Here is a 24853-nt window from a genome sequence, read left to right as displayed (position 1 = left end):
AGCTAAAGAAAGAAGGAAATAGATACACCTACATCTGCAATGCTGAAGACATGGAATGTGAGGACAACAGACTCCACGATTGGGAAACACAGCCGAACTTTGGCAAGTGTCGCTTTTCTAGGCCGCGTTGACAAAAGGGGGATGTTTTCACATTTTTATTGTTATTCTGCTCTCCGCTCTGGATGCCTGCTCAGCTTTGCGGAGAAGAGAGAACATTAAAAAGTCTTATACGCCAAACCAGAGGGTTTGTGTGCAGAGTTCTTTGCACTGAAAGGAGAATCCATACCATAGAATCATCGTTGGAATTGACCACAAAGGCAACACACCAGTGTCGACGTTTGAGGAAAGAATCGTGGAAATAAAGAACGTCTTCCCAGGTCCCCGGAGCCCGTCCCCCCTTTTTTCCAATACCTGCCTCCTGCCAGGATATGAATAATTCAACTTGGTTGATAAGGAGAGGTTGCAAATTAATTCCACAGGTTCATTAGGGAAAGAGAGATAATTTTATTCAGATTTGTTTTTCAGTGCCGCAAAGAGCCCGGCTTGATGGAGAAGGCGGAAGATAATCAGAAGACATGGCTAGTGAAATCTGATGAGCAAATGCATCCGTGAGCCAATGTCTTCATTCCCAAAAGAAACCCCTTTATGGAAGAGATCACGGTGACTACAGGAGAGGAAGTCAAAGCCAATCCTGAAAAGGGTTTTTTTTTTTTTGGCAATTTGAGGCCACTCTGCAAATGAAGGAAGCTTGGAGCAGAAATGGCCGAAGCTATAGGAATCTCCCTTTGCATTCGTTGCTCTCGTGTCCTTTGGGAAATACGAGTGAACCGGAGCAGAAACTCTTCCCAAACACACAGGTGACTTTCAAAAACATTTCTGAGACTCACCTGAGCAAATGAGGCCACAGAAGCTTGGCTTGTTTGTGCTTCATACATCAACGGTCGAGGATGCCGCTCCAAGCTCACCAAACATTTCTTTAAAAACGAAGGTCCACGTTCTTTATTGTGCATCAAGACACCGTCATTGCTTTTACAGAGTCCGGCAACCCGACTGTGTCGTCAACCTGACAGGCGGATGCCTCCGAACAGATGCTCGCAAAAGCCGAGACTCAAACCCTTTCAACTCTTTTTATTTTAAAAAAATACATTAAAGAACGTACCACACACACATATTGCACTTGTCTCCAGATTGGGGAGGGGGAAAGAAGAAAAAAAATGGTTGTTTCATCGCCCCTCCCGCACACTCACCCTCTCACCAAAGTCTCTCCAAAGGAACCTGTATTAAGAACTCATAAAGCTAGTAGTTGTTATACAGTAGTAGACACAGATCCTATAACGACGGACGCGGCAGACACGACAGAAGCAGCTACTGCGGAGCAGCAAAAAGGCCGAGGAGGGAAAGGCAGTCCTTCAAGGGGGGCCGAGGAACCCGGGTTTTGCTCCCTATTACGGTAAGAGAAGTAACACCAAATGGGCACGGCGTTGGAAAGGGAGTGGAAGGGGGAACTCGTCTAGTTTGTACATTCAGAAACCAATGAGATCCCCTCTCTGCCCTTGAATGCTGCTCCGCTGGCATTCAGGCCCTTCTTCTCGAGACAAACCTTCTCTTCTCTCAAGACTCACCGGACCAAAGAGAGGACTGCTCACACGTCTGCCAAGGAAGAGCATTGTTGTTGGAGATGGGCATCCTTCCAACTTGGAGCATTCGCTCTCCGCACTGCTTGGGAGGCTTGAAAGAGAACCGGGTTGGTGTTGCAAGACCTACCAGATGCCTCCCATCATCTAGGATCTATGGTTGAGAGTTGCATCGGGCCCCCCAAGGAACCCTAAAACTCCTTCCAGATCTCTTCAAAACCTATTTTGTGGCCCCATGATGCTCTTTAGAGATGCGTGGGGCGTTTTCGCCATGTTCCGGAGGCATCCCTTGACTATTTTAGGTCCAAGAGAGACTTTTTGGGGGGCAACGTTTAGTTGCTTCCTATTTTGGACCCGAGATGATCTCCAAAACGTGGCAAAAATATTCCATGCTCTTGACTCTCACAACCCATGGCTGTTCTTTGCCTGCTGTTTGTCTGGCAAGTATAAGCTGAGGGGCTCTGATGATCTGGGTGCAAGGATACCTTGCCAAGGACTAAAAAGGGCCCATGGGTTTTGGATTTGTAGCACAGAACACGTCTGTAGGGACAGCTGGACTTCCTTCCCCATTCTGACGAATAAGGCCAGCCTTTCTATTCCGCTTTAACTGCCGTGGATCCATTCCATGGAATCTCCCATCATGTCATGAGGTATGCAGAAATCTCTGCCGGAGAGCCCTGCGAGCTCCCTGCAACACCAACCCGCAGCCAAGGCAGTCAAAGTGGAATCAAAGCGCTAGAACCATGGGGTGCGGAAGGGACTTGGGTAGGAGGAGGACTCTAAGTTGAGGGTTCAGTAAAATGTACTCTGCTGAGAAATGGGTTTGGTGCCAAGTCTGGGCTGATCTACATCAGAGCTTCTTATGCTTTTTTAAAACTTGCAACCACCTTTTACCCGAGACATGTTTACACAACTTCAAGTGTATAGAGGAGAGAGAAAGAGAGAGATGAGTGCGAGAGAGAGAAAGAGAGGACAGATGTGAGAGGGAGAAAGTAGAGACACTCGAGAGAGGTGGAAGCAGAGAGAGGAGATGGCAAGAGAGAGAGAAAGGAATATGGTTATGGCAACCCCATTTGGGTCCCGAGCTATAGTTTGAAGAAGCTCTGGTCTAGATCTGTGGTTCCCAAACTTGGATCCTCCATGGGTTTTGGACTTCATGGCCAACTATCAGGAATTCTGGGAGATGAAGTCCAAACCATCTGATTCGGGAGTTTGGAGGTCACAGGTCCAACTAGTCCTTCCCTTGGAACGTGGTGTGTTTCCCCTCATCTCCAGAACAGGCAGCGGCTGCGTCAAGGCTCCTCTGCAATTGCTCTGCTGTCACATTTACAACTTGGAGTAGAAGAAACAGACTGAATCCCTCACTGCTCCGAATCAACCCTGCAAGTCCACGGATCTTTGTGCTTAAACCAATCTGTGTTGTGCTTGATTCTGTATCTGCTCCAGAGCACCAGTGCCGTCCCTTAACACTGTCAACAGCAATTGGCGAGAGAGAAAGAGAGAGAGAGTAACAGAGGCCGACAAAGACTTCCTTCCGCGCAAGGCGGTCGAGGGACTGTCTTCTTCCTATGGATCTGTGGTCAACAAAGGGCTTGGCAGAGCAGATTGGCTGTTGGAAGAGGTTAGCAAACCCAACAGTTATTGATATTCCTAGATATTGCTGTAATACTTCTTAACGTTTCGGATATATAGAGGAACGGCTCAGAACCGCTCCAGGAAAAGGTGGAACGTGGGCTCTGAAGGGACTTTGGCCTCAGCGCGGACACAAAACGGGGCATTTTTCTACTCGGGAGGAAAGAAGTAGGGAAGGGGAAAGGTTAGTAAGAGTCTTGAAAAGAACCCAAAAAAAAAAAGGCACGGCACTATCACTTCACATGGGTTTTCTGATAAGCTCGTTTTGTGTTGTCCTTAAATTGCTACATCCCTAAAGAGTTGTCCAAATATACAAAGCCTACGAAGCCACCAGCGATCCCAGGAGAGCGGCTTCGTTTGAAAAAGGAGGGGAAAGCAAGAGGGCAGCTTATGACGACTTCTCCAGTGATCCGCTTTCCCTTCCCTCCGGCCCCTTCCCCTTGCTTCTCTGATCTCGCTGGTCTTTGGGCCATCTCCCAAATCCATTTTAGTGTGCTGGAAATCCTGGAATGATGGGTGGCCCTGGGTGTCAAAGAGGGCATCAAGACGGGCCTAAGAGTCACCAGCCAAGATAAGAAAGCAACGGAGCCTGACTCAAGCGGCTCAGAGACAAGTCAGTCCACATCTCCGTTCCTGATTCGCCTTAGTGTCAGCCCCACACCTTTGTCCAGGTCCAAGTGGGGTAAATGTATTGCTTTTATTGCCAAGACATACGGTATGTCCCATATCTATGCTTCCACGTCAAAGAGAATACCAAAGATGTATTCTTCCTTCCTTCCTTGAAGCGCGATGCCTCTTTCCCTTCCGAGACCTTCCTCTCCTTCCCTTGAAAGTGCAGAACCGCTCTCCTCCGGCATCCCCTGCTAGTACCAATGAGAGAAGGGCCTGTCTAGTTGTCCATTCAGGGCAAGGCCTGGGTATGAAGCCGACACGTGTTTAAAGGAAAGGGCGCACAGGGAAACCCACCCACGTCTCTGGTCTTTCGCTTCCACCTTCTTCCGAGAACAGCCCAGCGACGCCTTCTCTTTCTAGTTCACCAAAACGTAGCCGCTGTGCTGAGGGTCGACGGTCTCCATCATCTCACAATCGAAGAGGGCCGGCAGCTCCGCCAGACCTAACGCCTCGTAGCCGGACTGGGACCCGGGCGGTTCGGAGCTCCTCTGGGCGCCGTCGCCCATTGCTACAGTGGCGCTCTGCTGGGGATACTGGTGCTGGCTGGCGTAGTCGGGCTCCGGCGCAGGGCACACTTGTGGCAAGTCGCACGTTTGGTAAGGAGGAGGAGGGTAATGCTGCTGCTGTGGCTGATGCTGGGGTGGGGGCTGCTGCATGGGCAGCTGGGGTGCGCCGTGGATCGGGGGCGAGGGGGGCTGGTGCTCCAGCGGCTGCAGCTTTGCGTACTGGCCGAGGAAAGGGTCGTATTGCATTTGTTCCACGGAGGGCTCCAGGAGGGGGCTCAGGGGCTGCGGCACCAGGCCGAAAGGGGCCGGAGTCGGGGCCGGAGGGTCCTCGGGGCAAGGGAGCGGCAGCTGGCTGGGCCCCGGGTACGAACTCTCCGCTATCTGCATCTGGTTGAAGTAGGCCTGCAGCTGGGACTGCTTCTGCAGGAACAGGCGCTTCTGGTGGAGCCTGAGTGGAGAGAGAAAGTAAAGATTTTCCCTGACATTAAGTCCAGTCATGTCTGACTCTGGGGGTTGGTGCTCATCTCCATTTCTAAGCCGAAGAGCCGGCGTTGTCCGTAGACACCTCCAAGGTCATGACTGCATGGAGCGCCGTTACCTTCCCGCCGGAGCAGTACCTATTGATCTACTCACATTGGCATGTTTTCGAACTGCTAGGTTGGCAGGAGCTGGAGCAACAGCGGGCACTCACTCCGCTCCCGGGGTTTGAACCTGGGACCTTTCGGTCTGCAAGTTCAGCAGCTCAGTACCTTAACACACTTTGCCACTGGAGCTCCGAGTGGAGAGAGAGACCCAGAAATCTACAAGCCAGTGCTCTTCCCGTTTTGCGTTATCCTCCCTGTAACAACCCTTGCCCCGCTCCGCAGGGAATGGTCTGGAAGCAAGTGGGTGCAAAAGGCATTTCTGTCTGACTTGATGCTGTCCGCTGACCCAGAGCAGAACCCCCGCCCGCCTCCCTGTGCCAGCCCTTTTCAAAAGTACTTTTCTTCTCTTTCCTTCCTTCCTTCTGAGCACTGGGGCAGACTAAACATGCCTTCATCTGCACATCTGCATCGTGTCAGCCCAGCCTGAACCCGCTTCCCCCCCACATTCTCCGCAAGGGAGGTTCTTCCCACCGACCCAAGGCATGGCAGTCGTAATCCAAGGGATCAAAGTAAAGGAGTTGTATCTGGAGCGGAGGAGGTGGGCAGGCCTGGTCCATGAACTTCGATGGCAGATGCTTATCAATGAAAGACTGCCTTGGCCCATGAATCTGCCTGCCTGGGGGCTAGGAGGGGCCTGGCTTGGGCTACCTGGCCTATGTCTTACTGCCACTGCTGTTTTGTTGTTCTAGGTTGCTCTTGCTAGCTGCTGGCACTACTTGTTGGAACTCAACCCCATCCTGCACAAGGTTGTAGTCCTCATCAAGGCAGATGAGTCAGCAGGCAGGGAAAGCCCTTCCTCCATTGGCTTGTCTGCCTGCCTGTCACTCTGTTCTCCTTTCCTATCACCTTCTCAGGGACACGGCAACTTTTCTGAGCACATGGCAAACCCCTGAGCCCTCCATTTTATTCCTCTTTTGTTCATCTCCTGTGAGCATGGAGAGAGGCAAGATGTCTGCTGTGAGATAGTGAGGCCCAGTGTCAACTTTCCTATCTGTTTATATAGTTCTTTGAATAAAGTCTTTGGTAACTTTTTAAGCTTGACTGTTCGTGTGTTCCTTAAATCTCAATCGCTCTACTGCTGGCACAGAAGCTTCCAATCTGCCGAACTGCTGCTGCTACTACTGCTGTTGTTGGTGCTTTACTGTTTTTGAATGCTTTTTCCTTCTTGGAAGTCACCCCAAGGGGACTCTGTTCTCTTTGCCCGTCCCAAGGCTTCCTCCTGTTGCCATGTTTCCAAGGGACCCCTTTCCCGAGACCCCCGCTCCCCGCTCACCTGTGCTCCTGTAACTGCTGCTCCAGGCTCCGGGGCAACTCCTTGCAAAACACCTGGCAGGCATTTTGAGCTTTGGAAAGCAGGTTGGGCTTCTGGAGCAAAGAGGAAAAGAACGGTTGCACGGTCACTGCATACAAAGAGCGCTACGTCTCTCAAAGGGGGAAACAAACAGCCCTGTGGTATTTTTACAAAACAGTTTGTTTCAGCTTTATATGGACCAGGGCCCATTGCATAAACCGCATAGCCTGAAAGGCACCACAATGCTACATTTTCTTCTCTCCTTTGTTTACACTCAGACTGCCAAACATGGCCATCGCTACAACAACTGTGCACACTGACGCACAATGGAGAGAGAGAAAGAGACGGGATGGCTGCTTGGGGAGGAGCCGCCGTACCTGGAGCCTGTGCTGCAAATACTGTGTTTCTAAGCTCTGCCGCCTCGAGAGCAGCTGTGGGTGCAAGCCGTTTGGGAAGGCCCCGGTGGCATCCGGTGGCTGGGAAGCCTCCTCCTTGGAAACAGGAACGAGAGAGAGATAGAGAGAAGGAGACAGAAATGGAGGAAAACAGTGAACACGCAGCTCCAGGGCCTTGTGAGGCTTCACAACGAACAATACGGCACACCCCGTACCTGCTGTGGAGCACTCCTGAGGTCCTGAAGGTCCTGAAGCTGAGGAGAAGGGCCCCCCAAGGCCGGCGCGTCTTCGGCCCTCATCTGTTCGTAAAACAGCTGGACTTTATTCAGCTCCAGGATCCCTTTGGTTCTCGCCAGGTGCTGGAGGTGCTGCCGAAACGCTACGATTCCTGGGTCAGGAACAACCAAAGCGATTTCTTAAGAACGAAAGCTATCCTGGTGTCTTTCCCGACTGTGAAAGTAAAGCCCTGTTGCAAATCCTTAGGTTATGGTATATGTAATCAGCACATGTATATAGGCACAATATTTTTACCCTCCCCAGTAATGTTCGACAAGCTCCAACTCTCCTAGGTTTCAGGAAAGGAATGAAGACATGGCTATGTACTCAAGCGTTCAAGGAGTAACATCTGAGGTCGATATGACGTGAATCAAGGCGTATGCAAAGGTGTTAGTGGACGAACTTAACTATATATGCATTTTAAATTTTATAATTCATGGTTTAATAGAGTTTAATTAGAGTTTTAATTAATGCGGTAATGTTTTATTGTTTATGGATTCTGTTACTGTTTTATTGAATGTATTTTGGGCAATATAATTGCTGACTGTTGTAAGCTGCCCTGAATATTTGTGCGGAAAGTCACAAACAAACCAAATTTCCCCCCAGTCACAAGAAATATATGGAGGAAAGCAGTACCCAGGTGGACAAATGCAACCACAGGCCTATGATAAAGCATCACCCCATGAAATAAGAATTTGGTACAGCAACCAGGCTACAAATCGTATCCAGGGCGCCTGAAACGGCACACTCTTCTTGCTCAATGCCCCGCCGTACCTTGTGTCAGGGACGTGTCGGACGCCCGGCGTCCCTCTCGGAAGCTGACAGGGGAGCGGTTGTGGGCCTCTCGCTTGTGGGGGGCCAGGGCCTGCATGGCGGGGTTGGCGGGTCTCAGGCCAATGAAGGGCAGCGGCGGCGTCATCCGAGGAGCCGGCGGGTTGGCCAGGACCACTTCCTTCAAGGCGGGGCCGTCTTCCAGGAAGTTGAGGTCCCTCTGGATGGAGCCCATGTCGTACTCGGAGTCCACGCTGCTCAAGGATGGGTTCTCCTCCACGGAGAAGACCTTCCCTGGAGAAACCCAGAAAAGAACACGCATGGAAGTCCACCTGGGACAGAAGCCCTGTCTACTGACCGACTGATGAGAGAGAAGCTTAACATGAAAGTGTCCAAACATTTAACAAATATTTAGGACTCTAGGCCAGCGTTACTCAACCTGGGGGTCAGAATTCCTAGGGGGTGTCAAAAGGGTTTCCAAAGACCATCAGAAAACACATATTTCTGATGGTCTTGGGAACCCCTTTGTAGGTGAACTATACATCATACCAACTACAACTCCCAAATGTCAAGGTCTATTTTCCCCAAACTCCACCAGTGTTCAAATTTGGGCATATTGAGTATTCGTGCCAAGTTTGGTCCAGATCCATCATAGTTTGAGTCCCCAGTACTCTCTGGATGTAGGCGAACTATTTATTTATTACAATATTTATATCCCGCCCTTCTCACCCAACAGGGGACTCAGGGCGGCTTCCAAAAAACACATATATAAAAATTGTACAGTGCACAATAAATCAGTTTAAAATTATTATTAAATTACACTAGTATTCATAAAACACATTATAAATACTACAATTCCTAAATTCAATGTCAATGCCCACCAAATCCTTCCAATATTTTTTGTTGGTCATGGGAGTTCTTTGTGCCAAGTTCAGTTCAATTCCTTCGTTGATGGAGCTAAGAATACTCTTTGATTATAGGTGAACTATAAATCCCAGCAACTACAACTCCCAAATAACAAAATCAACCCCCCCCCCTAATGCCACCAGTATTCAAATTTGGGCGTATTTGTGCCAAGTATGGTCCAGTGAATGAAAATACATCCTGCATATCAGATATTTACATTACGATTCATAGAAATATCAAAATGACAGTTATGACGTAGTAACGGAAATAATGTTATGGCTGGAGGTCACCACAACATGAGAAACTGTATTAAGGGGTCGTGGCATTAGGAAGGTTGAGAACCACTGCTCCAGGCACAGAGAGAGGCAATGGAAGAGTGCTGGGAAAAGGACAATTACCCCCCATAGACCCCCATCTCCGGCAAACCCAAGCATCTCAGTTTTCCTCTGAAATGGCAATAGGAAGTGTGGTCACGTCGCCTTCTGTTGTCATTCTGGGAAGAATGGCAACAAGAATAGACATACTAATGGATTCTACAAATATGGTGTAGGTCCTTTCTTATGTTTCCATGCATCCTGTGTGAGTTTAGGTCAATGATGGGCAAGCTTTTGCGCTTGCTTTGTCAAAATTCACCAAAAAACCTAGCATGATTTTGATGTGTCACTTCCGAGAAAAAAAACCCCCAAAATTTCACAATATATATAGTTTAAATAACAAAAATATATAATTGTAATATATAACTGTATTTAATAAATCAAAAACTATTTACTACCATTATTTCCAGGTACAACAATCTACCGTGTTTCCCCGAAAATAAGACAGTGTCTTATATTAATTTTTGCTCCCAAAGATGCACTAGGTCTTATTTTCAGGGGATGTCTTATTTTTCCATGAAGAATTCACATTTATTGTTGAACAAAAAAGTGAACATTTATTATATACTGTACAGTAGTTGTCATCACAAACCAGCATAACCAAACAAACTGTGAATCCTATCAAGAATTTCTTGTTACTACCATTATTTCCATGTACAACACTCTATGGTACGGACATTTACTGATCCTGCATGCTCTGGTGTTCTGTTTGACGGGCATGCTTCCAAACAAAAACTTTGCTAGGTCTTACTTTCAGGGGAGGCCTTATATTTAGCAATTCAGCAAAACCTCTACTAGGTCTTATTTTCTGGGGATGTCTTATTTTCGGGGAAACAGGGTAATAATATACTACAATAATAATAGAATAATAATAAAATAATTATATATACAGTAGAGTCTCACTTATCCAACATTCGCTTATCCAACATTCTGGATTATCCAACACATTTTTGTAGTTAATGTTTTCAATACATTGTAATATTTTGGTGCTAAATTCCAAATACAGTAATTATTACGTAGCATTACTGAGTATTGAACTACTTTTTCTGTCAAATTTATTGTATAACATGATGTTTTGGTGCTTAATTTGTAAAATCATAACCTAATTTGATGTTGAATAGGCTTCTCCTTAATCTCTCCTTATTATCCAACATATTCGCTTATCCAACGTTCTGCCGGCCCGTTTATGTTGGATAAGTGAGACTCTACTGTACTACCATTATTTCCATATACAACAATCTACGGTACCTCTTGCAGTTTCCACGCTGAATTCTCTCTATTATAGTTTCAGTGTAGTCATGAATAATGAATAATATAATAGTAATAATATAATAATATACTACAATAATAATAGAATAATAATAAAATAATTATATATATGTGTGTGTGTGTGTAATGTGCATAATTCCCATGGATTAAACAACAAAACCACTGGACCAAATCACACCAAATTTGGCCACAAAAGACATTCGTCATCCAATCAATCTGCATGCGGCAGCGTGTCGGCAAAAATGGCTAGGCGTGTCAGTGCTGACACGCGTGTCATAGGTTGGCCATTACTGGTTTAGGTACAAGAACAACTTTAAATGGGGGGGGGAATGGTGGGACTGTGGTGGTCCCATGGCCTGGAGACACTTCTCCTCCAACCAAGAGCCAAAGGGATCGAGTTCAAACATCTCAAATGCACCCAGGGTGAAGCGACAGGCTTCCTCTGTTGCTTTACGTCCCTCAACATCTCAGGGAGGAGGCCTGTCCGACCACAATTCTGGCAGAACACCGCTTGCCATGTCACCACAGTGGATTTTATTTATTTCCACGTCACGGCCAGGAATTCCCCCCGCGGATCCATGGCGCTATCTCCGAGAAGCAAGACGTTTCCCGGGTCAGGCGAGGACGCCGCGTCCGCCTCTTTCCTATTTGCCCGGGAACGACAAGAGAGACCTTTTTCTTCGCGGAGGGGCTTTTCCATTTCCTTCCCCCCCCCCCCCCCCCCCGGTCCTGTTAAGCCCTCGATTAGCTGACGGCTGGTCTGTTTGCTCTTCCCAGTCTTTGCGTGGCAGCCATGAGACCGCTTGGCAAAACAAGCAGAAGCCATCTGTACATTTACCCCCGCCTTCTTATCTTGCAGCAAAGCACACTCATTGTTGGTTCGGAGGTAATAAAAACACACAGAGGGCTTCTCTTTGTCGGCGGCTACGTTTCAGCAGGATGTCAAGCAGAGCCCGAGTCTGCAAATCTACTCCTGCCTCTTCCCTTGAAACGTTGGCTTCCTAAACTTGCAGCAAAGAAAGTGTGCTGAGAAAACTCTTGTCTAAACCAGGCCTGGGCAAACTTTGCCCGATCAAGAACTCATGAAGTTATCCCTTTGAAACCTGGGCCAACTTGGGCTCTCCCTCCAGGTGTTTTGGACTCCAACTCCCACCATTCCTAACAGCCTCAGGCCCCTTCCTTTTCCTCCCCAGCCGCTTAAGCGGCTGGGGAGGAAAAGGAAAGGGCCTGAGGCTGTTAGGAATGGTGGGAGTTGGAGTCCAAAACACCTGGAGGACCAAAATTTGCTCAGGCTTGGTCTAAAAGAACTACCAGAGTTCATGTTCCACATAGAGGACTGTATAATTTGGAAAACCTTGGATTTATTTAAAACATTGGATTAAAAAAAAAAGGATTCACTAACTTGGACAGATAGATTTGGACTTACAATTAGTGATTTATACAGACCTCTATGTGGAAAATGAACTCTGGTTGTCATTGAACCCACAAACCCTGAATATAAGAGTTCTGCTTTCAATTATGTATGTGTGTTCGTAACACATTGATTATACTTCATCCTCAGAGGTTGTGAGGCATGGATAAACTAGGCAAGGAAGGTAAAATCTATATCTGTGGAGAGTCCAGGGTGTGACAAGAGTCCTTTGTCAGTTGGAAACCAGCGCTAATGCCTAGTTTATCCATGCCTCACAACCTCTGAGGATGCCTGCCATAGGTGTGGGCGAAACATCAGGAGAGAATACTTCTGGAACATGGCCACACAGCCCGAAAGACATACAACAACCACGTCTCTATGTCTGTCTCTGTTCTATGTGTATATGGCATTGAATGTTTGCCAATTGTGTGCATATTGTGATCCGCCCTGAGTCCCCTTCGGGGTGAGAAGGGCAGAATATAAATACTGTAAATAAAATAAATAATAAAAATACCTGTGCCCGGCATGACCATCAGCTGGTTGGTGACCTCGGCCAGCGTGTGCCTCCTCTTCCCGCAGCGGGTGGCTTGCAGGGCGGCAAAGGCTTGTGCCGGGTCCTCTTCCGTCTCCCCTTCCGTCTCGATCCCCTCGTCGATGGAGGTCTCCATCATGCTGCTCGGCAGGGACTGGCAGCCCTTCCGGACCATCATCGGGGGCACTGGGTCCAGCAGGCAGCCGTTCACCTGACGCCACGATGAGCGGGGAGGGAAGCAGACAAGGCTCAGTGAAGCAACACACAAACACACACACAGATTGACATGTGGGATCTTCGAGAGGCAGAAACGTTTGAGAACGGAGCTGAAGCAGCCTGCCACAAACCGTGGATCTGCCTCTTGAAGAGTCAAGAGCGGAGCTGGCGAGGCGCAGGAGAAACAAGCACCCATGAAGTGACCTTTGCAGAAAGCGGGCTGCAGAAAAGGTAGTCAATATGGAAAAGCCCAACCAAGCTGGTGGGGAGTACAAACAGTTCAAAGGCAATAATCCAAATGGTACAGGGAAACAAGAACCAAAACATGAGCATTATCCAAGGAAAACAAGAATCAAATCATGAACATTACCCAAGGAAAACAAAAATCAAAACACGGAACATGAATCCAGAAAAACCAAGGCTTTTAAAACATGAATCAAAACTCCCAGGAAGTAACGCATGAACTGGACATCCTTACTATTCAGCAGTGCTGCCTGATTTAAAATCTCAATGAGGCGCTTTCTGATTTAAGGGCTGTAAAACATGTAAGTATTTCTTTGACCTTGAGGTTCCTTCCTCTGCGCTTCTTTCTCACGGATTCTTTTAGATTTCCTGCACCTGAAGTTTCCCCACCTCAGATGCAGCCTGGTCTCCCTGTCTAATCCTCCTCCTTTTCTGGGAAATCATATTTCAGTCCACTGGCTTCTCTTCCTTCTCTCTTGGGCTTTTGCATCAATCACAAGCCATGAAAATAGTAATGTTGTGATTAGTAAGCTGTTCCAGTGCCACCTTATTAATAAATAATGATTACTTGTACCTGGCAAAAGTAAAAGAATCCAATTTCTAATTACACACTATGTAACAATCTGAATATTTATAAGTGTATTTTTACGAGTGTCTAATGTAATTAATTTTAATTGAATTGCAATGTATTGTATTATTTTTATATATGTGCTTTTATTGTAAGCCACCCTGAATCCCCTCTTGGGCGAGAAGGGCGGGATACAAATGCTGTAATAAATAAATAAATAACAAAGGCCCCAGTGGCGCAGCGGATTAAACCGCTAAGCTGCTGAACTTGCTGACGGAAAAGTCGGCAGTTCGAATCCCAGGAGTAGGGTGAGATCCTGCTGTTAGCCCCAGCTTCTGTCAACCTAGCAGTTCAAAAACATGCAAATGTGAGTAGATCAATAGGTACCGCTCCAGCGGGAAGGTAGCGGCACTCCATGCAGTCATGGACCTTGGAGGTGTCTGCGGACAACGCTGGCTCTTCGGCTTAGAAATGGAGACGAGAACCAACTCTCAGAGTCGGACACGACTGGACTTAATGCCGGGGAAACCTTTACCTTTGCCTATGGTTCCCGTCCCCTTGATCTGGTCATGTAAGTGTTATTTATTGTTATAATTGTATTATTTTACTTTGTTTAATAATGTGTTATTATGTTGTTATGTAATGTTTGTGTTGTTTTTATGACTGGAAACTGCCCTGAGTCCCATCCAGGAGATAGGGCAGTATATAAATAAAGTTTTATTATATTATTATGTAACAAAATTTGGAAAATGTTCCATTCCTGATTTGAAAGTGTTATTTCCCGTTTATTGTGCAGTCCTTCCTTTGAAGGTTCAGTAGTTGTTCTATTCCAGCAACTTCATTTTAGTGGCTGCCACAAACTATGTTAAATTGAGACTCTATGCGATATTCCTTGAAAAACTGGAGCAAAAATGTGCCGCAGGATGTCCCTCCCGCAAAAGCAATTGCAGCTTAATAAACTTTTCCCCATGTTTTAATGATAGAACCAATTAAGAAACTGCATTTCTAACGCAGGAACAAAAATCTTGTTACTGTAATCCCTAATGTTCGTTGTATTTATTGAAGTCAGTCTCGATTTTCTGCATGTTTTACTAACATAACGTTTTGATGGTGTGAGAAGTGAGCAGGCACAGGGTCACTGTCCAGCTAAAAGAAATCGCTTGGAGACTAAAAAGCAGGGTGCAAACGACAGGGAAGGCTTCTCTCTAATCCGCAGAAGGTGCTCTTGTCCAGCCAGGATCATGTGGAAAAGGTTCCCAGGAGCCTGTGTCCCAGGTGTGTGTGGTGCTGAAAGCAAACAGCCCTCTTGGCCGGCGGATGGGTGACCGACCTCGCTGCTCTTGACTTATTCCCAGCCGTTTTGGCCGCCGTTCCCGAACTCCCCTGAGAAATCTGTCCCACGGGATCAGCTTCAAAATTAGTTAATTGCGGAGCGGCTGAGGCCGGGCCAAGGGTCCCGGTGATTTCGGGGCTTGTGCTGATCTCGAAAAGAAGCTTTTCTGACTTCGGTGGTTGTGGCATTTGAGAGAGGCGATTGGACTCTCCAGGTGTTTTGGACTCCAACTCCCACCATTCCTAACAGCCTCAGGCCCTTTCCTTTTCCTTCCCAGCCGCTTAAGCTTAACACCTGGAGAGTCCAAGTTCGCCCATGCCTGATCTACACTGATGTTCTTATACCTGTGCTATGCAATACCTGTCCCTAAAGCCCTCCCAATGGAAGCCCAGCCTGAACAGATGGCGTGTTATATAGCCTGCCCCGTGAGAAAAAAAAAGCCACAGGGAATCTATCCAGATTTGGAGTGGCGAGTCCGTACACGTAAAGACTCCGACTGACGGCTGGTTTCCGTAAGACCCGGAACCCAGCCAACGAACACGGGCTCCATGGCGATAACCGGGAGGGATACGCCCCACTTGCGATATGGGATTTGACAGCCGAGCGCAGGAGAAAAACAGGTTTAGGGCAACTCCACCTGTAGCAGCGGATGACTCGGGCTCGGTTTTGTGGCCAGCGCCGCATAACAACTGCTGCGTCATGGCTTTGGAGACATTAATGACGGGGCTGGTCAAGTCATCCCTGCCGAAAGCGTCAACAAAAGTGACTCAAGACAAGCCACCTGTTGCGACGGAGACCAGGCTTCGTTTTGGACCAGGCTGTAGTGCAGCTGGGTAATAGCCAGTTGCAATAAATCACAACGGACAAGAGGTCATGAGTTCGAAGCCAGCCCGGGTCGGAGTAAGCTCCCGACCATTAATAGTCTAGCTTGATGTTAACCTACGCAGTCCGAAAGACAGTTGCACCTGTCGAGTAGGAAATGTAGGTACTGCTTTATGCGGGGAGGCTAATTTAACTACCGTATATACTCGAGTATAAGCCGACCCGAATATAAGCCGAGGCACCTAATTTTATCACAAAACTGGGAAAACCTATTGACCCGAGTATAAGACGAGGGTGGGAAATGCAGCAGCTACTGGCAAATTTCAAAAATAAAAATAGATACTAATAAAATTATTTTATTTGTGGCATCAATAGGTTAAATGTTTTTGAATGCTTAAATAAAATTGTAATTTATGATAATAATAATAAGACTTTAATAAGGTAAGACTGTCTAAGTCTGATTACCTATATACTTGAGTATAAGCCGACCCAAACATAAGCCAGCCAGGATCCTCACTTGAGTATAAGTCGAGGGGAGCTCTTTCAGCCCAAAAAAGGGCTGAAAACCTAGGCTTATACTCGAGTATATACAGTAATTTACGACACCATTAAAAAAAACCTTCCAGCAGCGTGTGGAAGAATGAGGAAGTACTCCATCAAGGACTCGGTGTCACAAGTGGACGGTGAAGCGGCAGCTCCCCCTGTGGACGGAATTGAGCATACCCTCATGAAGCCGGAAGCTGGAAAATGTTAAATTGCCTCTGTGTCTGTCTATATATGCCGCATGTCTAACGAAACTGAATGTGTGCCATGTATATGTGCATTGTGATCCGCCCTGAGTCTCCTTCGGGGTGAGAAAGAAGGGCCGAATATAAATACTGTAAATAAATTCATTTTCAACTGGTCTGAAGTCACTCAAAAGGGAGGAGAGCTCAAAGCTGCTCAAAGTGACACAGGTCTCAATGGTACTCTGTCTAGATGATGATAATGTGGGGCTGCCTTTGGAAACTGTTTGGGGTCAGTTACAGGAAGAACAAAGCTATTCCTTGTTGAAATAACTCCTTTGGCTACTTGTCTGTTTGCCGACAAAAGGTATCAGGAGCATAGTTTAACTCAAGGTGCTGCTCAAAAGCTACAGAGCCCTATATTGTTCAGGGAAGTAGTCTAAAAGATCCCATCTACATCTACGAACTTGGCAAAGTCTTACAATCCTTCGCGAAGGGCTTTGAACCACCTCGCCAAGAAAACCCTGACAGATTTGCCTACTCCAAGGCACACCATTTCAATTAAGGAGTTAATCGCCGGGGGGGAAAAGGTTACACACCGCAGGGCCAGAGATTGCCCAGAGCCAGGTGCTAAATAATGGCAGCCCTGCTCAAATGTAATCCAGGCTTAATACCAGAGATGCGCCACTAAAGCATGGGAGGAAAGCTAATCGATCTCCAGAGCTACTCCTTTGAAATGGCTGATAAGACTAAAGCCCTCTGAGCCTCCGGCCTGAAAAGTTTCTTGTTTGAGCCTCGAAGCCTTTTTGGTTCCATGTAAGTGGGATAAAAGTTGCGAGTCCCCCTTTTCCAGGCGTGGGAGGATCGGCCGCCTTGACAAAGCTCAGGTACACAACGCACACACATGGCCGACTGCAAAACCAATCTAATCCTATTCAGCCCCTCCTGGTCCATCTGTTGCTCAGAGAAGATGCTGAGCTGGACAAGATGAGGATAACTACTCGTGTCAGTGGTATCGGACATCAGAAATGGACCTCCTTCTCTGACAGGAAAGGTTTTGAAAACAGATGTCATGTACAAATCAATGCCACAGAAGCATCCGAGGCCCTACTACTTTCCCTGCTTCACCTTTGGCTAATCCTGTGACACACAAAGCATGCTCAACAGGGTTACCGTCAGACATTGAGAGCAACCACTGTTCCTTCCTGGCTTTCATGCACCACACACGCTTCACCCAGCTCAAGGCCAGCATTTCTATCAGATGTAAGAGTAAAGGTAAAGGTTTCCCCTGACATTAAGTCCAGTTGTGTCTGACTCTGGGGGTTGGTGCTCATCTCCATTTCTAAGCCAAAGAGCCGGAGTTTTCCATAGACACCTCCAAGGTCACGTGGCCACTGGCATGACTGCATGGACCGCCATTACCTCCCACCGGAGTGGTACCCATTGATCTACTCACATTTGCATGTTTTCGAACTGCTAGGTTGGCAGAAGCTGGAGCTAACAGCGGGCGCTCACTCCGCTCCCCGGATTTGAACCTGGGACCTTTCGGTCTGCAAGTTCAGCAGCTCAGCACTTTAACACACTGAGCCACCGGAGGCTCCTCTGTCAGGTGTACAGGCTTATAAATCATTTACAATATATTTTAATCTCTTTTATTTTGTTCTATGTCAAGCTTTATAGAAAAGTTTACTGTTTTATACTTTTCAAAATATGAGTCGGTTTGCATGCCCTGAGATCTGGGAAGTGGGATAAAAATATTTCAACGAATAAGGAATAAGGAAACGTTCCTGGGAAAGAGCTCTTTCCTTGGACCCAGAAAGAGTCAGGTGGCTCAGGTGCCATGTTTATCTTGGAGCACTGCAAACCACTCATCCTGGAAAATACCCATTTCCTGCTGCTGAACGGAAGCCTCCGAATCCATTCCTCACTTGCCTCTCCTCTTTAACTACCTGCTTCTGGCATCTTTTGTGGTAAGGCAGAGCAAAGAGGGACACCCTCCCAACCGCCGCAAATGAACAGGAGCGACCATACATCACCACAAGGAAATTGAACACAGTTTTGCCGTGAACAGAGTGAGCAACTGCAGCTCATGTGCCAGAGAGAGCGAGAAAGAAAGAGAGCAAATGCACTGGCAGAGTTTGCTTTCTGATTATTTGAACATCTCCTGCCAGGATTTCTCCAGAGTACCTTGCAAAATCAGAAACAGAATAATGACACAAAACAACACAGAAACGTTGCACATAAAGCACCGTCAAAATCAATCCTTCTAAAACGATACCAGCAACGTAATTTCAATTAATCAAATGCACCTTTTTTTTCTAGGGGCCCAAACCTCCAAAAATTGGTTCTGGTTCATAAGAGAGAGGCCAGGGTTCCAAAAGCAGACGTGGCCACCAAGGAAGCGTTCTCCTCTCTCATAGCTTCCAAACCCCTCTCTAGACACTGCTGCAGGATTCTGGAAATTCCCTAAACTAACCTTTCCAAATTCCATTCTTTCCGGTATCCTGGTGCCAAGCTATTCGGTCTCTTATAGTTTCACAGACTGACAGCAACTTTAAGTCCTTAAGCACTGCCTTGATCTGATCAGCCCTTCTCATACGACTGAAACAATGGCATTCTGCAACAATCAACACCTCCAGTGTCATAGGAAGCCCCTGTAAAGCGTTATCGCTGTGATCTAAAGTGGATGTTAGCCAGGGCATGGAGAACAGAAACAAGAGAAAAGTTTATTTTTCCAACTGGAACATCAATTTCTCTTTTCAGCACCAGAAGTGGGGATCCCGCTCTGAAGCTGAATGATATTGGGGGGGAGGAGGAGAGAAGAAAGCAACTGCCAATCGACGGGATGGATTAACAGCCACTAACTTTGAGAACAGAGCTCCAGCTGGTGATAACAGTCAAGATGGCTTCATATTATCTCCAAGAGCAGACACGATATACTTCTGCAGATCAGTTATTGGGGAACACAAAGAGGAAGACACTGCTGCCTTCAAGCCCTGTTTGTACATGTCCTCAGTCACTATAGGGAAAGAACAAGGGACGAAGCAGCCTTTTAATCTGATACAGAAGTTATGGGATCAGATCACAGGCCCATATCCGCTAGCATTATTTCCCTACATGGAGCCTCCGGTGGCCTAGGGGACAAAAGCCTTGTGACTTGAAGGTTGGGTTGCTGACCTGAAAGCTGCCAGGTTCGAATCCCACCCGGGGAGAGTGTGGATGAGCTCCCTCTATCAGCTCCAGCTCCATGCAGGGACATGAGAGAAGCCTCCCACAAGGATGGTAAAAACATCAAAACATCCAGGCGTCCCCTGGGCAACGTCCTTGTAGACGGCCAATTCTCTCACTCCAGAAGCAACTCCGGTTGCTCCTGACACGGAAAAAAAAAATTCCCTACATTGACCAGTGACACTCTTACAGGAAGTTCACAAGCAGATCATGCTCTCTTGCACACAAAGGGCACTTGCTGTGAAACCCTGGGCAGAATCCCAAGCATCTTAATGCTGATCACTTCAGAACAAGACAACAAGACAATGGTATCACCAAACGTCAGAAAACTGTGACAGATATCAAAAAGGATGTCCCTCTTTGCTCTAAAGGTGAAGGGATGAGGCACAAGGCATTGGAAAAATACAAGACTCACCTTTGGCGTGTCGATTCTCTCTTCCTCCATGAAAGCAGACTCCGCCTGGCAGGCCGACAGCGGGAAGGAGAAGGCTTCAGCAGCAGACGCTGGTGGGAGGCCGGGAGACCTCAGCAGCCGCACGTTCTGGGGACGCAGACTGACGGGAGGCATGGAGGCCTGGGCCTAGGAGGGAGAGTAAACCACATTTGTAAGAGACACAGAGAGGACACGCTTTAGGTGGTGAAGTGGCCTTCAAAGAAAGCAACTCCTAACTTCAGAAAAGGCTGGCCATTGCCTTGCACTAAACTGGAAGCATGGCAGCTGAGTGGGGATTCAAACCCATGCTCCTCAGAATCTACTACATGGTTTGTTGTTGTTCTGCACCTTCGGGCCACCCCGTTATTATAGAGCTTTCTTGGCAACGTTTATTTTGCCGCTGCAAATCGGCTAGCCCAACACTCCAACTACAGCACCATGCCAGCTCAAAAAACAGAAATACTGAACTGAAAAGACCCTGAGGAGAAAGGAAGGCCTAAGAGTGCCAGAATGTAGGGAAACAAGAGCACACAAACAGATCTGAGTATAGAAGAAAGGCAGAAAAGCAATAACCTAACTGAAGTACTCAAGGGAAGCCTCGCCACAAGGAAGAGGCACAAGAAGAAGTAAAAACAGGGAGCCCTTTCATTTTTTAGTGCGCCGGCACTAAATGTCCTCAGTATTCCCACTTTTGGAGCCTGCCCACCAAGGGGATGGCGGAGGCCACAGGGAAGCAGAGCTTTGGCAATTATGGCAAGAAAGTGCAAGTCAGGATGTTTCTGGTATTGGCACCGGGCTGACTCAGAGGCTGCAAGATGCCCGCTGGCAAGGAGACTGCAGCCTCAACATCATGTGCCACCATGTGAGGCCCGGAGGGTGTCCCTTTGCCCCCAGCTTCACTTGAGCCCCCAAAGCCTCTCAGGCTCCATCAGGACCAAATGTTGTTGTCGTTACTGCCGATGTAAGACACAATGCGTTTGACCGACGTGACCTTGAGACGAGACGCGGCAGGGAGTCCATCAGGGCTCCCAAAACGGGAAGAGCGTGAGAATCGCTCACTGTCGGCACGTTTCGCTGACTTGTCTGAAAAAGGGTTTAGCAGCCCCAGCGCTTTCCGGACCACCGGCTGCTTTGACGAGAGCGTTAATGTGGGGCAGCTCTTACCCTGAGGCTTGTGAATCGCATGCCAGGAGAACAGCAGCATCTGCCCAAAGCAAGGGAAGGGATGATTTGTGGGGAAAGCCATCAGCTACTTAGCGAGCATTTGCATCGCACTCCGGGGCAGTCAGACAGCTTCACGGACAGTAATCCCCGCAGAGTGCCCTTTCAGGAAGGTCAATACGACCGTGCCCGTAATGCAAAAAAATAAGCGGCGGGAAGCGGAGCTCGAGAGACACGGGATGTGTGGCAGGAGCAAGACTGAGCCAGGGATTTCCTGGGTCACCCTCTCGGAGATTAGACCAGCCCCAATTTGGTGGCCGCTGGAGAGATCAGCTGCAAAGATACGCACCAAGGGCAGCAACCTCAACTCCCCTTCCGGTTTTGCTGCAGCAGACAGAACATTTTCTGCAAAGGTGGAGAACTGAGCACTGTTGTCCCCCACGGAAGCCATTCCTCTCCAGCTTCCTCTGTAGTCCCTCTCCAAATGGCAACAGGAAGTGGCATCGTGTCACCTCCTGTTATCATTTTAGAGGAATGCGGTGGTGTTTAGGGGCTCCAAGATACCTGTGAGAGTGCGGTGTGGATATTTCTGAGCACCGTAAGACTTTTGAGGAACAGCCAGGAGGCACATATATGCTGCCTGCAGGCTGCACTAACCCCATCCCAGGCTAAGAACTGCATAGTTGGTGCCACATCCTTTTCAAGGGAGGGCCACACAGAAGACACTGAAATCCTTTTCATCTCAAGGCCTGGGATCCAAAGCAGAATGGAAACTTACCCTGTTTCCCCGAAAATAAGACATCCCCAGAAAATAAGACCTAGTAGAGGTTTTGCTCAATTGCTAAATATAGGGCCTCCCCTGAAAGTAAGACCTAGTAAAGTTTTTGTTTGGAAGCATGCCCGCCGAACAGAACACCAGAGCAAGCAGGATCGGTAAATGTACATACCATAGAGTGTTGTATATGGAAAAAAGGGTAATAACAAGAATTCACAGTTTGTCTGGTTATGCTGGTTTGTGATGACAACTACTGTACCGTATATAATGTTCATTTTTTGTTCAACAATAAATGTGAATTCTTCATGGAAAAATAAGACATCCCCTGAAAATAAGACCTAGTGCATCTTTGGGAGCAAAAATTAATGTAAGACACTGTCTTATTTTCGGGGAAACACGGTATTAGCAAGGGAATCTCTCGGTGAGAGTTGTGGCCATAAAGGTGGCCTGAGTGGCTTTTCATTTCAGCGGGACAGTCCCTGCTTTGCATGCAGAAGCTCCCCGGGGCAATCCATGGTGGCAAACTCTCGGATCCTGCTGCCAGTCTTGCACAAGGTGGTTTCCAATGCTTACCTTGGCGACCGTCTGCTCCGCGATGGTGCTTGGCCGCCGCTGCCGGGAATCCAGCCGCTGCTCCACTGGGAAGCTACTGCGGTGGGACTTGAGCCTCTCCACCAGCAAGTAGTAGATAGCAGCAAAGTGGTTGTAGCTCTTGTTCTGGAGGGACTGAGAAGAGAAGGGGACGTCAGCAGGTCTGGTACCTTTCACTTTGTCGCAGGGTCGACACAGCCATGGAGACAACGGAGTGAATGAGGTCCCACCAAGGAGTATTTCCTTGGGGGAAATTCACAGACCCAGAGCTGGGTTTGGGAGGATGCTTTCAAACACCCCCTCTTCGGCCCTCCTCTCCCAACCCACTCCCCATGTCACTCTCTGGCAGGAAGCATCGATGCCGCAAGCTCCACACTGGCTAAAAATATCAATCGCACCCACTCCTCGGGGAAGCATTTCAGCATGTATTTCTGGTAAGAAACCCGGTTTGGAATCCCAGCCAAGACACCAAAAACACACAGGCAAGTGCCCACTTCTCTTATTTTTTTAACCGCACGTCGCCAAATCTCATGTTTTGGAAGATTACAGGAAAAGCAAGGTCTGTTTCCTTGTTTTGCTATTCATTATTTCCTAAAACCTGTCATTTCAACTTATGAGAAACATGGCCATTCTCCTCTTTGCGTTGGGCTATAAAATGGGGCAGGGTTCAGCTATGAAAATTTGGGAAAATAAAAAAATGTCATTCCTGTGGCTCAAAAAACCACAAGACCTACAAAGTTTGAAAGGGATTTTAGTCGCAGAAATCTCTACTAGCTTCCAGAAGGCCACAAAACCCTATGGGGGGGAAATAAATGAATTTGGGTATAAAGTACGGGTTCTTGCGTGCTTATCGAGATAGGGATATTTTCATTTGTTTGGCGCCAAAAATATAGATTTCTAAACTTGGGAAAAAAGGGATTGCATTGCACATGCATGTTTGGAGGGGGGGGGGGTCACCATTATTTCAGGAGCTATTTCAGGCCAAGGAGAGGCCTGGTCTGTTCCAATACAGCATATAATAAATAATAATGAAACTTTATTTATACCCAACCACCATCTCCCAGAGGGACTCAGGGCAGCTTTCAAGGCACTCAAAGTTTCAACACACAAAATACAAAAATAAAATAAAATTCAGAAACAGTAACACAAAACAATAGCAGCCAACATAAATATCTTTGTTCATGAAACCCCATGGTTAAAATCAATAAAGTACAGCAATAGCTGCAGATATAAAACAACAATAGTCTATCTCAGTCATGTAAAGGGCTTGGTGAAATCTATGGGTCCTCACATTATTAATGTCATCTAACTATGGCCGAAGACTTGTCGAAACAACCATAAGCGGAAAGCTTGCAGAGTAGAGGCCAGCATGAACCAGACACGACTTCGGTTTTGGAAAAAATCTCACCCAACCTAAACTATCCTGTGTTGAAGGAGAAGTCATGATGAAATTGCCCCAGTACCCTCTTAAGAGCTTTATTTTATTACCGTATATACTCGAGTATAAGCCAACCCAAATATAAGCTGAGGCACCTAATTTTATCACAAGAAAGCTGGGAAAAACATTGACTCAAGTATAAGCCGAGAGTGGTAAATTTCAGAAATAAAAATAGAAACCAATAAAATTACATTAATCGAGGCATCGGTAGGTTAAATGTTTTTGAATATTTACATAAAACTCGAATTTAAGATAAAACTGTCCGACTCTGATTAAATCATTATTCTCATCTTCTTAAATGTAAATGCCCTTATGTATCCTTTTAATAATAATAGAATAAAATAATAAATGTAATAACAATATCAGAGTGAAATAATAAATGTATTAATAATAATAAAAATAGAGTAAAATAAATGCAATACTAACAATAATAATAGAGTACAACAATAAATGTAATAATACCAATAAAAATAGAGAAAGATAATAAATGTACCATATATACTCGAGTATAAGCCATTTAAAATAATAAATGTAATAATACCAATAAAAATAGAGAAAAATAATAAATGTACCATATATACTCGAGTATAAGCCAGCCAGGACCCTCACTCGAGTATAAGCCGAGAGGGGCTTTTAGTCCTAAAAAAAGGGCTGAAAAACTAGGCTTATACTCAAGTACAGTAGAGCCTCACTTATCCAACACTCACTTATCCAACGTTCTGGATTATCCAACGCATTTTTGTAGTCAATGTTTTCAATACATCGTGATATTTTGGTGCTAAATTCGTAAATACAGCAATTACTACATAGCATTACTGTGTATTGAACTACTTTTTCTGTCAAATTTGTTGTATAACATGATGTTTTGGTGTTTAATTTGTAAAAGCATAACCTAAATTGATGTTTAATAGGCTTTTCCTTAATCTCTCCTTATTATCCAACATATTCGCTTATCCAACATTCTGCCGGCCCGTTTATGTTGGATAACTGAGACTCTACTGTATTAA

General features: G+C 46.7%; 1 protein-coding gene across 1 annotated transcript in view; it reads right to left on the bottom strand.

Annotated features, from left to right (window-relative positions):
- Window positions 1–1113: 1113 nt before the first annotated feature.
- The window catches only part of sik2 (salt inducible kinase 2), a 61449-nt gene continuing 37709 nt past the window's right edge, over window positions 1114–24853 (bottom strand). The window contains exons 8-15 of the mRNA XM_062960787.1: window positions 22391–22543; window positions 19864–20028; window positions 12296–12524; window positions 7825–8115; window positions 6990–7162; window positions 6757–6870; window positions 6362–6453; window positions 1114–4892 (exon numbers count right to left, since the gene is read on the bottom strand). Coding sequence (XP_062816857.1) covers window positions 4295–4892; window positions 6362–6453; window positions 6757–6870; window positions 6990–7162; window positions 7825–8115; window positions 12296–12524; window positions 19864–20028; window positions 22391–22543 — 1815 coding nt within the window. The 3' untranslated portion in view covers window positions 1114–4294. The remainder of the gene's footprint in view (window positions 4893–6361; window positions 6454–6756; window positions 6871–6989; window positions 7163–7824; window positions 8116–12295; window positions 12525–19863; window positions 20029–22390; window positions 22544–24853) is intronic.

The sequence above is a fragment of the Anolis carolinensis genome, unplaced genomic scaffold, assembly GCF_035594765.1.
Source record: "Anolis carolinensis isolate JA03-04 unplaced genomic scaffold, rAnoCar3.1.pri scaffold_8, whole genome shotgun sequence".
NCBI classification, from domain to species: domain Eukaryota; kingdom Metazoa; phylum Chordata; class Lepidosauria; order Squamata; family Dactyloidae; genus Anolis; species Anolis carolinensis.
The sequence above is the reverse complement of the archived record's forward strand: the minus strand, read 5'-3'. Positions and strand labels throughout refer to the sequence as shown.